This window comes from Pan troglodytes, chromosome 23, assembly GCF_028858775.2.
Source record: "Pan troglodytes isolate AG18354 chromosome 23, NHGRI_mPanTro3-v2.0_pri, whole genome shotgun sequence".
In the NCBI taxonomy this organism is placed as follows: domain Eukaryota; kingdom Metazoa; phylum Chordata; class Mammalia; order Primates; family Hominidae; genus Pan; species Pan troglodytes.
The window spans coordinates 26,036,764-26,054,746 of NC_086016.1; the positions used below are offsets into that span (position 1 = coordinate 26,036,764).

Below are 17,983 nucleotides of genomic sequence, written 5' to 3' on the forward strand. Positions count from 1 at the left end.
ATATGGTCAAGACTAATGGAAAGTTAGAACCAAGGAGTGCAGGTTCTAGGGTTCTGCGTGGCTCAGGGTGAACCCCACACTTGACTCAGAACTTCTGTGTGGCAGAGGAGGAAGGAAGAATGGTCAGGTCATCATCTGTCCATCCACTTGTTTATTCATCCATCTTGTTTTGTATTGCTTTTTAAGGTAAATATAAAAGTGGCTAAAATATCTGTACAGTGGAAAGAATCAAGATAAAATAAAGACCAATGTGTTGAAGAAAAATAACACTAGCCTTATGTTTGAAACCTCATGTGCCCTCCTGAATCCTTCTGTGCTTCTGTTCCTCAGGAGGTAAACTCTTACCAAGAGCCTGCCAGGGAACTGGCAGCTGCTGGGTGCTGGGCAGTTATTCAACCTCTCTGAGCTCAGTTCCTCATTTCTAGGATAGGGATGACCAATGTCCTTAGCTCAGAGTCCTGTTGTAGGGATTACACAAGGTAATGTGTGTTGGCACCATGCCTGGCACTAGCAGGTGCTGTGGAGGTACTGCTGTCATCGTTGCCACCATCCTCAGGAGGGTTGAGTTGGCACCGAGATAAACATGGAAGATAATACGCAAAATATGCTTAGTGGCATTGAGTTCTGGTCCCTTATGCTTCATCCTACTAATCACATTGTGTTTTGTATCTATGGGGTACTTCCCTTTCAATTTGGAAAGAGAGTCCAGTCTTCTCCCAGGCTTTTTGCACAGATTGCACGAAGCATTTTAATCATTAACATTGTTGAACTGGGAAATAGTTAAGAGGTGCGACTGTGGGAACAAATGGAAGCACCTCAGTCATGGAGAAAGGGGAAGAAAGAGTTGGTTTGGGGAAGCAGGAGGGAGAAGGGGGTAGAGGGAAGGAGGCTCCAGCTCCTGGCAGAGGAGGTCAGTCAGGCCCAAGCCAAGATCAGCGGATGAGATGTGTGTGACCTGTTACCTGGCAGGCTGCAAGGTGGCCCAGCATGGCTATGTGTGGGAGGGACAGCCAGCATACCAGGAAGGGTGCTGGGTGGGAGAAAGCGGAGAGAGGCCAGTGGTCTCTGCCTCCATAGGATGGCCTCAATGCTCAGATGTGGTCTTGCTCTTATTGTCTTCTAGAACAGCTGGATGTGGCAGGATACCCCATTGATGGGGGAGGAACTGCTGCTTGGGCAGGCGCTGAGCTGTGATAAGGGCTGTGCTTGAGGTCCGAGCCGAATGCTGCGGAAGCTCCTGCTTTTTGTGAATTAAGGTTTCCTGATTATTGCTCAATTTCGTATTGAGAGTGTTTTCTTATTGATTTGGAGTGCTTTTTTTTGTATATTAAAGATAGTAATCTTTTTCTCAACAAATCTTGCAAATATTTTTTTCCCAATTGTTTGCTTTTAAATTGCAGAGAGGTTCTGAATTTTTATGCTGTCAAATCTTTTGATGTTTTCATACATGTGTGATTTTGTTCATTGTTCACTGTGGTTTTTGTTCCTATGCTTAGACAGTCTTTCCAAGAGTGGAGAAATATTCATCCATTTATTCTACACACATAGCTTGAGCTTTTATGGGGTGCCTGGCACTGGGCCAAGAGGAAGGCTGCTCTGAGGGACCCCATGTTCTCGAGGGGCGGCAGACAAGAGACCCATCAACAGAGAGATAAAAAGAGTATTTGCTTTTGTTTTATTCCCGCAGTGTTAATGTTTTATGTTTTGCATTTAACTTGTTTCATTTAGCTTTTCTCAAGTGGGGCATTGAACTTGCAGTCTTTTCCTGTGGGTGTATAGTGGCACGTTCTTCCAGTGGGCAAGCTGCCTATTATGTTCTTCAGTCTAATTGGATAGTTTGTGTCTTGTTGAGTTGATTCTTAGTCCTTAATATTTTTGGTTGCTATATTGAGCAGAATCTTTTTGTTGTTCACTATCTTTTCCATGTATTCCTACGTTGCTGGCTTATAGGAACCCTATTGATTTTTTTGTGTTTGAGTCTGGGTGCTTCACTGAGTTCCCATTATTTCTTGTTTTCTGTCTGGCTTGTTTTTATTGTGTTTGGGTAGATGATTGTGTTGCCCCCAGTCGATGGTAATTTGGTCTCCTCATTCGTTGGTGTTTATTCTACTTTTTTGCTCTGTCTGGCCTTGAGCCCTGGAGATTATGTCATACTTTAGAGCACCGTTAGCAGGTCCTTGTCTTGTCCCTGACTTTCACAATGACTCTGGTTGCATTTAGTAGTCTTTATCATGCTGGAAAATAATCCTCTGGCTCTCACATGTTGGGTGTTTTGACCAGGAGGCATCAGCTCAGGCTTTGGACTCCCACATCAGCACCCTGTAGGCACCCTCGCACCCCAGTGGCCTCCTGGTAAAGGCTGCTGGCTTTCTCTAATGAAACACAGGCCCCATTTTCCTGGCAATTAGGATTTATAAATTGGGGGGGGGTTGATCTGTTTTCAGATACTACACCACATTCCAAAGGCAGTTTCAGGTATTTCTGACCCCACACCTGTTGGTCTCACCTCAGAGAGTGGCAGCTGCACATGTCAAGGTTGGGAGGAGCCGCTGCCAGGCCTGGGCTGTGGCGAGGTTAGAGCCCAATGGGTCACCGGGCAGCAGGTGCTTCCTGTAGGTGTAACAAGCGTCCCACCAGATCTGTGAATTCACAGACAAGCTGTGTTTCCCCATGCACCAGCACAGTGATGAGAGATCCCAGACATTTAAATGGGTTGTATTCTAGGCCAAAAAAAAAAAGGAGCTTTGCGAAAAGCAGTGGTTTCCAAAGAGAAGCTTTTAAAATAGAAGTAACAGTTCAGTGTGGTGTTCTGAAAGTTCTTCCATGTGCCAGGCACTGTGCTGAGTGTAATATGCACATCAGCTCATTTAATGCCCACAGTGCCGCTGAGGGGATGATGTGGTGGCTGAGGCTCAAATGGCTTACACATTGGCCCCATCAGGGCACCTGGGGAGGAGGAGGCTGATAGAGTGATGACTTTAGTGTTGCCTGGCCAGTTGCCCCTGTTGTGGCCTTGGCTCAGGCCCTCCTCTGCTGAGGTAGTCCCTCCCTGGCAGTCTGCCCCTTTGCTGCTGAACCCCCTCCAGAGCCCTGGCACTGGATGGGCACAGTGGCTCTGGGGAGAGCTGACAGGTGTTGGGGTGCCTGTCTCACCTTGGCTGGCTCTGCAGCCTCATTCCCAGCGTCCCCACTTTATAAATGGGGAAGTTGAGGTACAGAGGTGAAGCCTTTCTGAAAGCTCCCTGGCTGGTGACATTCTCTGCTGCCATTGCACACAGGCCACTGGACTGCCCTTCTAGGCATCTCCGGGCTGCATGGGGCCTATGTTGTGCTGGGGCTCGTTCTTCCCTTTCTTTTGCTGCCCCTCATCTGTTTTCCTTCAGTTGTCTCTGCTCAGGCCTTGGGCCCAGATGTGCTGAGCTCACCGTGCACTTCACCTGGCTTCTTGCTGTACTAGGACTCCTTGCTCCGGCTGAAGGACTATCGGCAGTGTTTTGAGTGTTCCGATGTGGCTCTGAACGAGGCTGTCCAGCAGATGGTGAACTCAAGTGAGGCTGCCGCCAAGGAGGAGTGGGTGGCCACAGTGACCCAACTGCTGATGGGCATCGAGCAGGCCCTCTCTGCAGACAGCAGTGGTAGCATCCTGAAGGTATCATCCTCCACCACTGGCCTCGTGCGGCTCACCAACAACCTCATCCAGGTAACCCCTGGCTCCTTCTCACCCTGCCCTTGCCCCAGCAGGTATGTCTGTCTGACATCCTGCTTCTTCAGTAGTTCATAGCTTTCATTGCTAATTAGGCACCCAAAGGGGACATGATGGCTTCTTTGGTTGGAACTTTCGGGATCTGAGGAGGGGTTTGTGCGCAGGCTGCAAACCTTCCTGGGGCTGGTCGGATCTGGGGATTAGAGACTGTGTAGCACTTGGTGCCATGGGGTTCTTCCAGACCATCCGTCCCAGAGGGGAAGAAATAACCTCACGGGGAGGCCCTGGTCTGCCTGCAGTGAGCCAGAGGCAGAATGGGGGCCAGAGCGCAGGCCGGGATGGCTCCAGCATCCCACGGTATCCTGGCACTTCCAACTGAGGGGTAGTCACAGCACCCTGCATCGTCCAGGAAGTCTTTAAGGCAGAGAATCTTCCTCTGAAGCACTCTGGGCTCTCTCCTCAATTCCCGCTCAGGCCATCAGCAAGTCCTGCCACATCTATATCCTCACCCCTCCAGCCTTTGTTTCTCCCTCTGTCTTCATCTTTCTGCTGTAGTCCAGGCCACTGCTACTCTTGCTTGAGCTGTGGCAGCACACTTGCCACAGTCTCCTCTGCCCGCTCCAGCCACTCTCCAGCCACAGAGGCACCTTTCCAAAACAGATATGAATGTGCTTCTCCCTCACTTAAAACCCTTCATGTTCCCTCCAGGTTGTGTGTCACTTAAGGTACACTGAGCTCCAGGCCTGTCTCTCCCCCTGGTCTTGTGCTCCCTTGGCTGCAGCCTTCCTGGGCTACCCCCTGGGGTCCCTGCCTGCATGCCTGTCCTCTGCCCCCACTCCTTGCCCTCCCTGGGTGTTGGACACACCACAGCCACTCAGAAACTTTCTTAATAAGGCTCTCACCTGTCTGCCCCACCCCTCCTCTGTGAGCCATTGTGGCTGCATCTGTTCTCATTGCAGCAGCCATACTGACTCTTTGCACTTGTGTAGCTTGTCCATGGCTCTCTTCTCTCTGGGCTCTCAGCTCCCCCATGCCCTGTTCACAGGACACAGCACATAGTAGGTACTGAGGGTATCAGTAACTGCATGTGGCATGAAGGAGAGTAGTGTGACTATCATTGGACACTATGGGTCTCTGTCCGATGACATGCTGAGGATCTGCTAGGTTACAGTGCCCACATCTGAGCAGTGGGGGTGGGCAGGCAGCACGTACCAGCTCCCCAAGAGGCCTCCTGCCTCCCTTCAGTCTGCCCTGAAGGCTTACCCTGCTGTGACACTTCTGCTGTCTCCCACCCCGCACTGTCAGGTCATTGACTGCAGCATGGCTGTGCAGGAGGAGGCCAAGGAGCCCCACGTCTCTTCAGTGCTACCCTGGATCATTCTACACCGGATCATCTGGCAGGAGGAAGACACCTTCCATTCTCTGTGCCACCAGCAGCAGCTCCAAAACCCAGCGGAGGAAGGTGCACAGGCAGTGGGTGCAGTAGGGATGAGCTGTGACTCCCATGTCCTTGCCCCTGTCCTCTGCCCTAGGGTCCTGGACCTTATCCAGATGTTGTGAGTGGGGCTCAGTCCTCTCAATCCAAGGATTTTGCATGCGCTTGGACAGAGGCAGAAGTGTCCTTGGTTTCTCCCTGAGGGAGCTTACTGTGCAGTGGGCATGGGAGGCCTGGATGTGTGAGCATTGTATGTTTGGTGCAGATGGCAGCATGGAGGGAGTGACAACAGGTGACTACTTATGACAAATGCTGACACTGCTCCAGGAGGCCTTGTATCCACTAGCTCCTTTAATCCCCGTGACACCCGAAGGGATGGTAAGCCGAGGGCAGCATGGAGCGAGCACAGGTTCCACATCCCAACTGTCACTTCTTAGATGTGTGACCTTGGGCAAGTCATATAACTTCAGCCTCTATTTCCCCATACCCATATTGGGAATAATAATATCTACCTCAGAAGGTTATTCTGAGGATGAAATGAAATAATAAAGCCATGAATCACCATGGTGGGTCAGTGCCTGGCTCATGGTGGGTGCTGAGTGATGAGAATCCAGGGAGGGCGAGCCCCAGACCCTTAATGGAGATGGCAATGGATCCATAGTCAGTGCAATGATAGAAAGTGTGCTGGATTGAAGAAACGACAGTACTGCAGCTAAATGACACTTAAAGCAAAGATTGCCTGTAATCTTATCAGATAGATCTTTTTTTTTTTCCATTTTTTGTTTTCTTGCATTTGCTGTCCAGACTTGGCCTAATGCACATCTAGTTTGTGTGCAGTTGTTAGAATAATATGTGTCTATTGATGCTTGTATTCAACTAGCTTAACATTAAGTTTATTGAAGATTTTTCCTCAATAATTTGTAAAACAAGAAAAGTGGAAAGGAAAGAGTCATCCCTATTCCAACTGCTCAGAGAAAACCAGAGTTAACATGTGGTTTTTCTCCTTCCCTTCACATTCTCTCTATAATTTTATTCACTGCTCAGAAAGTTACCAGCTGCTCACTACATGTCAGGGCTCTGTGGCTAGGATACCTCTGGCCTTGACAGGTTTGTGATAGTGGGAGACAGATCAACTATCTAACACCAGGATGGTGTGGTGGATGGAGAGGAGGGCACCTGATGCTGCCCATGGGTGTAGGTGTGGGTTGAGTTGAGCCCTGAAGGAAGAGCAGGGGCAGAGGAAGACATTGGGGAGGTGGAGTGGGGCCAGGGACTGAGCAAGCCTTAAGTCAGGCAGGAGACCTGGGGCGTGGGGATTGGATATGGGAAGAGGGGCCAGATTGCAAAAGGCTTTTATTTTCTGTTTTGTAAAGCTGTTGCTCCATTTTACTCCATTGTTTTCATCATGCTGATGAGAGGTGCATGCACTATTGAACCATCCCCGCTGCTGAACCCTTAGTTTGGCTGCACTATTTCATTCTTACGGGTCATGCCGTGATGAACACCTCATGCATGCCTTTTTGCTTGTACCCAATTTTTTAGGATAAATTTCTAGGAATGAATATCTTTAGAGCTCTTGATAATTATTACCTCTGGTACCACATTGTTCTCCAAAAGGATTTTAGTGGTGAAAAAAAACCTAAAGTTTATAACTATAAAAGTTTGTTATTTTTCTTAGAAAAATAACACGAAAAGACTTCTGGACTGAAATTCTCCTTTTCCTCAAAATTAATTATGCAAACAAAAATTAGTTTTCAAAAAACTGCCAGCAAGTAAACACGGATAGAGGAATAGTCAAATACCTTAAACTTTGAAAAGTACATCAAAGAAAGAGAGAGAGATTGGAAAGGAAAAAGAAAGAAAAGAAAGAAAAAAGAAAGATTCTGGTGGAGTGGCAGTAGATGTGGCTCTGTCTCTGCATGTCCCTCAGCAGGAGAACTGATGGAAGATAGCAAGTTGACCAAATCCTGGGAAATATTATTAATATTCTCATTTGTGGAGAGTGGCATGAGGGGAAACCTCCTCCATCCCACCCTTGGCCTTGGCAGAGGCAGGAAGAGCCACAGGATCCTGCCATCTTCCAGTGTGCAGACTGAGCTGAGGGAAGGGGCCCTGGGATAAAACACACTATGGTTGGGTGGTGAGGGGCCTGGTGAGAATATTATCACCCAGGAAAAATAATAACAGTTATCACATACTGAATTCTCTGGAAGCAGATACTAAGACAGGGTTTATAAGGAAGGCGGAGGAAGCAGAATTGGGCTTTTGAGCTGACAAACAGAATGAAACAAAAAGGAAAATTGTAGAACTGAGGAAAACACTGCAAACTAAATCTCACCATTATAAAGTCATAAATGCAAACAGCATGGAGCAGAATGAATATGACAAATTGGAACAATTGGTTGCACTTAAGAGCCAAAAGTAACAGGGCATGGTGGCTCACTCCTGTAATTCCCACACTTCAGGAGTTTGAGGCAGAAGGATTACGTGGGGCCAGGAGTTTGAAGCCAGCCCAGGCAACGTAGTAAGATCCAGTATCTACAAAAAGTAAAATAAAATTAAAAAAATTAGCCAGGTGTGGTGGTGGCACCTAGAGACCTAGCTACTTGGGAGGCTGAGAAAGGAGGATGACTTGAGCCCAGGAGTTGGAGGCTGCATTGAGCTATGACCATGCCACTGTACTCCAGCCTGGGCAAAAGTGAGACCTCATCTTAAAAAAAAGAAGAAAAAGTACAAAATAAATTTCATGAAAGAAAGTTATTACTAGTGGCTTCTGACATGTTCTGTCCTGATCCACTCTAAAAATGCTAGTTATAAGTCGTTAATGGGTTATGGCCCAGAGTTTCAAAAATACTAAGGGACCTTTATAAACAAATAATACTTCTAGTGGTAAACAAATGTGTAACTGGAATTCAGTAGTTCTTTTTCCTCCTGTTTTACTCTTTTTCTTCTGTATTATTCAGGTAGACCTAAATCTAAGACCTTTTAAGGCCAGGCGCCGTGGCTCATACCTGTAGTCTCAACACTTTGGGAGGCCGAGGCAGGCCAGGAGTTCGAGACTAGCTTGAGCAACATAGTGAGACCCTGTCTCTACAAAAAATTTAAAAATTAGCTGGGTGTGGTAGCTCGCGCCTGTAGTCCCAGCTACTCAGGAGACTGAGGCAGGAAGATTGTTTGAGTCCAGGAATTGGAGGCTGCAGTGAGCTATAATTGTGCCAACTGTACTCCAGCCTGGGCAACAGTTAGACCCTATCTCTTTAAAAAAAAAAATTTTTTTTTAAGTTAAGAAATGGCATGTGTAGTATGGGTTCCATTGTAACAAATTACTTTTCTCTCATTCAAAATGCATCAGATATGCACAGATGGATGCTGTGACTGAGGTTCACCAGATGTCAGCATTGGTTCTCTCTGGGCTGGTATTTTGATGGATAAAGTGTGCTCCTTTATATTTTCCTATATGGCTTGAATTGTGTTTTGATAAGCGTGTATTGCTTTAGTAAAGCCAGTCAAGTCACTACTTATTTAAAAAGGCAAAAAAAAAAAAAAAAAAAAAAAAAAGGGAAAGGAAAAGTCTGTAGTCATGTTGATAAAGACAGAAAAGCCCGAAAAGAGGAGACTGAGCCTCGCAGCCCCTGCAGGCACGCAGGTTCCCACACTAACTCTGTGTCTGTCGGCCTGGGCTTTCCCTAGGGATGTCAGAGACGCCCATGCTCCCATCCTCCCTCATGCTGCTGAACACAGCCCACGAGTATTTGGGCAGAAGGTCCTGGTGCTGCAATTCAGATGGGGCTCTGCTGCGATTCTATGTAAGTGCTTCCCCTTGGGCTGCAGACTGCCAGTGCAGGGCAGGGCTGGGGTGGGAGGTGGAATGGGAAGGGGACAGATTCATGTTGGCACGCTGGGCTTGCTTGGCCTTCCCTCAGTGGGCCCACTGTGTGTCTTTGACTTACTGCATTTCTCACTGTAGTTACTGAAGCTTGTCAGAAAGTCTGATAAGACTTTCTTGCCAGAAAGTTCCCTTGTGTACCTGAGGCTCAGGAAGCTCTGGAGCTCTTGAACAGCAGGTGGATTTAGATCCACTAGTCCTTACTGAGTTTCTTCCTAGTCAGGCACGGGGCTAGGCCTTGTAGTTGTAATTTCAGGAGTAATAACCACATGCACCACCACCACCTTCTATTGAGTCCTGTTTACTAAGCATGACTCACAATGCCAAGTAGTAGTTGCTCATTCAATAGCTATTATTACATCCATTCAGTCACTAAATGATTAGTGAGAGCACATACACTTCCTTGCACTTGTCAGTTGTGATTGACTGGAAGTAGCTCCCTGGGTTTACTAGGGATAAGCAGCACGAACCCTGTCTCCAATCTCACTGTTGAGTAAGAGGCCAAGCAGCATGCAGACCAGTTACAGAGCACCTGGTGTTCTTCATATACCAAGACAGGGACCTCAGACCCAGCCTATAATATTTATTCGTGAAGTTCTATTGGGATATAACCATGCCCATTCATTTACATATTAACTGTGGCTGCTTTTGCAGTAGAGTGGCAGAGTACAGTAGCTGTGATGGAGGTGTATGGCCAGCAAAGCCTAAAATACTTAGTATCTGGCCCTTTAAGAAAACGTTTGCCATCACCTGCTCTATACCTTCTCTTCAGGGAACAATACCAGCTCTTTCACAACTGCACCCTCCCTCCCAGTACTCCCCATCTTCCTGTGCTTTCCCCTCAGCGCTTAACCTCTAGCATGCTGTGTGATACACTCATTGAGTGTATTGTGTGTCTCTGCTCCACTGAAATTAACTTTAGAGAGAGTAGGGGGTTTTGCTAGTTTTGTTCACTGCTGGATCCAAGTACCTAGTACACACCTGGCACATAGTAGGTGCTTAATAAATATGGGTTAAAGGAGAGTATGCATATGTATAGAGCTCATGTATGTATAGAGCTTGACAGTTTGCAAGACACTTAGGCTGAATATGTGATTTGTCCAGGAGACCCATCTGGCCCAGGTCCCTGTTGCTGGTTAGTGTCTGAGGCAAATTCCAGCCCCAGCTCCAGATGCCTGAATGTCTCCCCTACCCCGTGAGCTCTGAGGGCCTTTGGGATGCTCACCCTGGGTCAGCTCTACTCTCCAAGACTATTTTTGGAAGAGTTTTGCCAGGCTGAGTCTGTAATGCTGCCCAGGACTCAGCCACTCCCTTTTTCTGCCTTCCCTCTGCCAACCAACCCTCTGCAGGGACAGTCTCTGCTTCCATAAGGTCACCTCCACAAGGCCATCCTCCTTATGCTGATTGGGAAGAATGAGTTAATACCTTAGGCTAGCTTGGGTGGGAGTGGTGCTAAGAGTGAAGGGGTGGGCTGAAGGGGCAACAGGATGGTCCTATTTCGTTTTTCTTAATCTGCGTCTTTTCTAGTGGAGCATGAATTCTAGCTGCTGATATCTGCTAATGAATTTGAGGGAGTAGAAGTGAGTTGAGCACTGTTGTGTTTCATTTTGTAGTTCCTGATTTTCCTGCCCAAGGCCCAGCCTTTACATTTCTCCAACCTTTGCAGCAGCTCTCCTGACCACCCTGTGCCTTCTGCCTGCCATGCTATTCCTCAGCTTCTGCATGACTGGTTTGTTGTTTCCTTCCTGCCTTTTCAAAGAGGCTTTTCTCTCTTGCCACATGCTGTCCTGTCTACTGCTGGGGACCCCCACCATTTGTTTCTGTCATGTGCCCCTCCCCCACCAGATAGCATCCCTGGGACCAGGGACCTTTTCTGTCTTGCTGTTTGAAGCATCCCTGGGGCCTGAGCAATACCTGACAGACTGCTGCCCAGTTGTATTTCTTGAATGAATGAATGAACAAACATAAAGACATTCATTAATTTCTCCAGAAATGCTTGCTGAGCACTCATGATTCTGGGTGCCATGGAGGGTTATGAAGGTTGAATGCTTCATTACTACCTCTTCTTGCCCCAGGCTCATGGTCTGCAGGTAAAAGGATTCCATCTTGAGAGTGATTTGAGGCCAACATCAGGGAGACCTTTTGTGTGGATTATTTTCTTAGATAGAATGGAAATGTTCTCTGAGAGAAATCCTCTTGAGTCTCTTCTTTTCTTGAGTTATTTCTTTTCATATGTTTTACTTGGGTTGATGGATTCTTATCTGTTCATCTCCACACAGCTCAAATGGCCCCTGTGCTATAGAGCCTTTATTAACACCTGGATATTCCCTCTTACATTGTGTGCCCACCCCGCTTCTGTGTACCACACCCAGATTTTATATGTGTTGACAATCTGCTGTATTTGCCACAAATTTGTCTTCTGATAAAAATAAGAGTTAACAAGAAAGCATGCTCTTCACTACCCTACCTCCCTCACTCTCTTGAAGCTGGTGTGTATCTTTTTGTCCACATTTTTTTATACCTAATTATGTATCTGTATGTCAGTAAATAGTATATAGTTACATGAGTTTTAAAATTTTACATACTAAATATCATATAGTATGTAACCTCTTGCAGCTTGCTTTTATTTTAGTATACTGAGATACAGTTACATTGATACAAGTACATCTAGTTTATTCATTTTAATTGCTTTACAGGGTTCTATTGTGTGAGTATATCATGCTCTTAAACTTTTTAGTATGGAAAATTCCCAACATTATTAAAATAGAAAGTATAGTGCACTTCCATATACTGAGCACTGGTTAGTCGTTATTATTCATAACGCATGTCCACTCCCCCACCTACCTTCCCAATCATCCCGCATTATTCTGAAGCAAATCCTAGACATTTATATCAATTCATCTGTAAGTATTTGTTATTATATTTTTAAAACAATTTTCCTAATATGGCATTAAGGTTGTTTATCCATTTTGGGAGTTACAAATGATATTATGGTTAACGTCTACCAAGAGGTTGTTTTATGTATACATGTGAGAGTTTCTCTTGTGTAGATTCCTGTAAAAGGAACTACTGGATCACAGAGTGTGTACATTGTTAACTTTAAAAATTTTATTTTCAGATTATTCTCCAAAATTATTGAACAATTTTATACTTTTGATAGCAGTGTGGGAATTCCTGCACATCTGTGTCAGCCCTAAGTACAGTAGACTTAAATGTTGATGCCCATCTGAAAGGCATGAAATGGTATTTCAATGTTCTTTAAATGTTCTTTTTAATAATTTATAATTATTAGTGAGATTGAATATCTTTTTATGCCTGTTTACCCCTTGGGTTTCCTCTTATGCAAATTGCCTGTTCACATGATTTGCCCATCTTTCTAGTGGTTTGTTTTTCTTTTTCCTATTGATTTGCAGTTTTTTTCTTAAGGTACTCTGAATTCCAGTCTTTTGTCTGATACATAAGTTTCACCAGTTTTATGTGCACATATTGTGTCTGTGTGCTTAGTTCTATTTCTATTTCTGTGCACCTTTATGTGGGATATCTTTTAACTATGTGTATGGTATTTGTTTTACAGAATTTTAAAATTTGAATGTCAAATTTATTAGTCTTCTCCTTTGAGGTTTGTGATTTTTTGAGGGATGGGGGTACTTTTACTTCCCTCTCACAAAATTATGTAAAGATCTCCTTTACATTAGTCTACTAGTTTGCTCTTGTATTTCATGTGTCTGTATTCCATCTAAATTTTATTTTTGTTAAAAGATAAGGCAGGAATCCAATTTTACATTCCACATGCATGGCCAGTTGGTTTGTACCATTTTTTGAAGAGTCTGTTCTCTGTGCTGACTTGTAAGTCACCTTCTTACATGTTGGCTCTGTTCTTTTTATTGGCATAGGAGTCTTGTCTGTTCCTGACAATACTGAATTGTCTTTGAGAGATTTTGATACCTGGTAGGGTTAACCTACTCACGTACCTCTTAGTCTCTTGGCTATTCTTGGCCTTTTACTCTTCTGTACCATTGTACGATCACTCTGTAATGTTTTATGATATCCAACCCCCTAACGCAAACCTGCCATTGGAATTTTGATTGGAATAACATTGACCTCACAGATTAATTTGCAAAATAATTGTCATTTTTGTATGATTGAGTCTTTCTAGTCGTAAATGTGGTATATCTCTCTGTTTATTTAGGTCTTATGCTTTCATGTCCCTTAATTCAGCTTAATAATTTTCTCCATAATACTTTTTTTCCTTTCACTCTCATTTTTTCAAAGTATAGCTGTAAAATTGTTGCGTATATTTTGTTAGATTGTTGCCTAGGTTTCATTTGTTTTTATTAGTGTTGTAAATAGATATTTAAATGTTAGTTTTTCTATTTGGTTTTTGTGAGCATGCAGGAGCACTAGTTTTTTGAATAATTTTTTCTTATGCACAGCTCCTTTGCTTATTGCTTCTATTAATTTTAGTGGGTGGTAGACTTGAATTTTCTATGTAGACAGTCATATCATCCACGAATAACTATTTTTTCCTTCCTTTTCAATCCTTATAGTTTTTTTCTTTTTTCCCCCTTGTCTTATACTCTTTGCCAGGGTTCACCAAAGCTTTTCCTGTAAAGGGACAAATAGTAAATCTTTGAGGCTTTGTTGGTTCTAGGGTCTCTGTTGGAACTACTCAGGGCTTCCATTGCCTCAGAAAAGCAGTCGTAGATATTATTTAAATCAGTGGCTGCAGCTTTGTTCCAACAAAACTTGTGGACGCTAAAATTTGAATTTCATATAATCTTCATGTGTTAAAAAATAGTTTTTTTCTGTTAATTTTTTTTCAATCATTTAAAAATGCAGACATCGTTCTTAACTCCCAGGCCTACAAAACAGACAAGGGCAGGATTTGGCCCATGGGGTGGTTTGCCACCTGTGATCTAGAGCTCTCTCTCTCTTTTTGGGGAGTGTTATAATAAATTCTAAACTACTATTTCTTTAGTGATTATAGGTCCAATTAGATTTTCTCTTCTCAAGTCAATTATATTGTTTTAACAGTTTCCACTTAGAGCATAAGGCTGTTCATGGTTTCTGCTTATGCTTTAAAAAGTTCTGTGGTACCTCGAGTTATGCCCCCTTTTCATTGCTAAAATAGTTTGTGCTTTCTCCCCCCACCTTTTAAAAACCAGTCTTTCATGAGGTTTGTATAAATTAGTCTTTTCAAATTACTGTTGGTTTATTGATCCATTTTTTATTTGCTTTCTAGTTCATTACCGCTTTAATATTTCCTTTTACGTTCTTTGAATTTACTCTGTATTGTTTCTAACTTACTGAATTGAATGGTTATTTTAGTATTCACTCTTTTTTTTTCTTTTTTCTATTTTTATTATTTTTAAAAATTTTGGGCCAGGTGCAGTGGCTCACGCCTGTAATCCCAGCACTTTGGGAGGCTGAGGCGGGTGGATCACCTGAGATCAGGAGTTCGAGACCAGCCTGACCAACAAGGTGAAACCCCGTCTCTACTAAAAATAAAAAAATTAGCTGGGCATGGTGGCAGGTGCCTGTAGTCCTAGCTACTTGGGAGGCTGAGACAGGAGAATTGCTTGAACCCAGGAGGTGGAGGTTACAGTGAGCCGAGATTGTTCCACTGCACTCCAGCCTGGGCGACGGAGCGAGACTCCATCTCAAGAAAAAAGAAAGAAAATTTGTTTTCTTCTCAGAGGTCTTCCTTGATTTTATTCTCTCTCTCTCTCTTTTTTTTTTTTTTTTTTGAGACAGGGTCTCACTCTGTTGCCCATGCTAAGAGTGCAGTGGTACAATCACAGCTCACTGCAGCCTGGACCTCCTGGGCTCGAGCAGTCTTCCTGCCTTAGCCTCCCACGTAGCTGGGACTACAGGTGTGTACCATCATGCCTGGCTAATTTTTAAATTTTTTGTAGAGACAGAGTCTCACTTTGTTGCCCAGGCTGGTTTCAGTCTCCTGGGCTCAAGCGATCCTCCCACCTCGGCCTCCCAAAGTGCTGGAATTACAGGCATGAACTGCTGCATCCAGCCAGTATTCACTTTTCTAATGCCTGTATTGAAGACTGTAAGTTTTCCCAGATACATCTTTGTCTGACTCCCATATATTCTGATATTTGGTGTTTGCTATTTTTATATAATTGATTTCTAATTTTATTGAATTGTGTTCAGCTGAGGATGTGGTATGTATTATATCTAGTTTTTGGTCTTTGTACTTGCTTTTCATCCAGTTTTGGCAAAAATCTCATGAATGCTTGAAAATAATGTGTATTTGCTAATAGTTGGGCATAACAATAGCCGTCGGCTCTCATATTCATAGATATAACTTGTTTACTATGTTGTTCACATCCTCTCTGATCCTCATTTATGTTTTGTCTGAGGGAGATTCTCTTAGCCCTAATGAGATTTATCATCTTATGTTATAATTATTTGTTTATTGTTTAACTTTATTCTCTCCACTGGAATCTGAACTTCTAAAAAGCAAGGACTATACCTATTTTAAGAAAGTATTCAGTAAATATTCGTTGAGGAAATCAATGACTAAATAAATGAGTGAAGTTCCCAGGAGGCAAATATCTTCTTCTGGTGGCTGGTAGAAATTGGCTAGGTGTGCTGAAAGAAAGGCAGCTTGGTAAACCCATCAGGAGGCTACTGTTTGGCCCAGAGGTGGGACCAGAATTACTCCTATTAGGATAACAAGACTTTTCCAGGAAACAGGTGTTTTTGGAATCAAGTCATGCAGGAGCCCAACAGACATAGCCACCTCAGGTTAAAAGAGTTGATAGAGTGGTGGTTTCTCTGGGGCCCTGCTGTGACAGGGAGGCAGTGGCTACAGGCCCTCACCTCAGGCCATCTCTTCTGCCCACCACAGGTGCGAGTACTCCAGAAGGAACTGGCTGCATCCACCTCTGAAGACACGCACCCTTACAAGGAGGAGCTGGAGACAGCCTTGGAGCAGTGCTTCTACTGCCTGTACAGCTTCCCCAGCAAGAAGAGTAAGGCCAGGTACCTGGAGGAACACTCGGCCCAGCAGGTGAGGGTGCTGCAATAGGCCCAACGAAGAGGGAAGCAGGAGCTGTAAGCTCTTTTGAAGGATGTCATATTTGTCAACAGTCATCTTGGCAGTCCTGCTTGGAGTTGCATCAGAAGGAGGAGAGAAGACGGTCTGATGAGTGTATCAAAGGACAAGGGTTTTTCTTGCAAAAACTTATTTTCATAAATGTTGACTGACATTCAACTAATGTTGACTAATACGTAGAACCAGATATGGTGGTGCATACCTTTAGTGCTAGCTGCTCTGGAGGGTGAGGGTAGGAGGGTTACTTGAGGCCAGAATTTTAAGGCTGGAGTGCACTGTGATTGCATCTGTGAATAGCCCTGGGTGGCAGAGCAAGGCCCCATCTCTAAAAACAAACAAACAACAAACAAAACTACCCTAAAACCAAAAAATGTAGCATGGCAGTTGTCGATAGTTTATTGCTATTTTGGATATGAATAATTCCTTAGAGGTTTTCCATTTTTGTGTTGTTTGGGTTTTTAGAGCACTATTGAGTGTATTATCTAATGGCTCCTCAGTACTGTCAGTTATTCTCTGATCTTAGGGATTCCATCCACTAAAATGTAAGCTCCTTAGGACAGAGCCCCTGCTGTGGACCCCAAACCTAGGGCCACTCTCCCTGGAGTCAGCTCTCCTTCAATATTTTGTCTACCAAGTGGAGAGGGTCTGTGGCTGGCCCAAGGTCCCCACCCATGATGGAACCCACCCTCTGGCTCAGCCACGTGGGCTTATAGAGCGCAGCTTGTGGTTTCTAATGTCTGTCTTTTTACAGACTAGGCTTATGCTTTTCAGACACTTGGATTTGGGGATTATAGTGGTCATGCAGATTTTTTTTTTTTTTTTTTTTTTGAGATGGAGTCTCACTCTGTTGCCCAGGCTGGAGTGCAGTGGTGCCATCTCGGCTCACTGCAACCTCTGCCGCTCAGGTTCAAGAGATTCTCCTGCTGCAACCTCCTGAGTAGCTGGGATTACAGGCGCTTGCCACCGCGCCCAGCTAATTTTTGTAGTGCAGATTTTTTTTTTTTTAAGTATAATGGGGATTTGTTTTAGGCTCTCCAATATGCCATAACCTCATTTACATTGGACAAAGTGCGTTTCTATGGAGGAATGCAATTTTCCTTTTTCATTTACCCTGAATGTGTTACTAATCTGCCTTCTGTCTTTTTTTCAAGGTGGATCTTATATGGGAGGATGCACTGTTCATGTTTGAGTATTTTAAGCCCAAGACCCTTCCTGAATTTGACAGCTATAAGACCAGCACCGTGTCTGCTGACTTGGCCAACCTACTGAAGAGAATTGCCACCATTGTGCCTCGCACAGAGAGGCCAGCGCTTAGCCTGGACAAAGTCTCTGCCTACATTGAGGGAACTTCAACTGAGGTGGGCCCACAACCTTGAGGAGGTGGGGGACAGGGCTGGGTCACACTCTTCCCCTCTGCCACTGCTGTATATGCTCCTTTGCTTCTTTTTCTGCTCTGTACCAGACTGAGGGGCAGGAGAGGCTGGAGAGTCTGTCCTGTGACTAAACAGTCCTGGGTTTACTGGTCACATCTGAGTCCTTGACTCCACCTCCCCTCATACTTTTCCTCTCACCTGCCAGGTACCCTGCCTCCCAGAGGGGGCTGACCCCTCCCCTCCAGTGGTGAACGAGCTTTACTACCTCCTGGCTGATTATCATTTCAAAAACAAGGAGCAGTCCAAGGCCATCAAGTTCTACATGCATGACATCTGCATCTGCCCCAATAGGTCAGTGACCAGAGCATGAGGCTAGGCTGGCTGCAGGGATGACTGGGGTGACTCCAGCTCAGCAAGCTCTTCAGTGGGCCACTTTGGGGTTTCCCTGTCCATTGCAAAGAGATCAGGGAAAAAGGAATGAGAGGGTGGTTTAGCACTTTGCTGTTGTTAG

The 17,983-nt window shown here is 44.7% G+C and overlaps 1 protein-coding gene across 17 annotated transcripts in view; it reads left to right on the plus strand.

Moving 5' to 3' along the window:
* CABIN1 (calcineurin binding protein 1) overlaps positions 1–17,983 on the plus strand; it is a 166,015-nt gene that overhangs the window by 56,040 nt on the left and 91,992 nt on the right. For all 17 annotated transcript variants that reach the window (XM_016939804.4, XM_016939808.4, XM_063808360.1 and 14 more), the window contains 6 exons: positions 3,458–3,700; positions 5,009–5,165; positions 8,829–8,944; positions 15,893–16,054; positions 17,251–17,457; positions 17,678–17,823. In XM_016939804.4, coding sequence (XP_016795293.3) covers positions 3,458–3,700; positions 5,009–5,165; positions 8,829–8,944; positions 15,893–16,054; positions 17,251–17,457; positions 17,678–17,823 — 1,031 coding nt within the window. The remainder of the gene's footprint in view (positions 1–3,457; positions 3,701–5,008; positions 5,166–8,828; positions 8,945–15,892; positions 16,055–17,250; positions 17,458–17,677; positions 17,824–17,983) is intronic.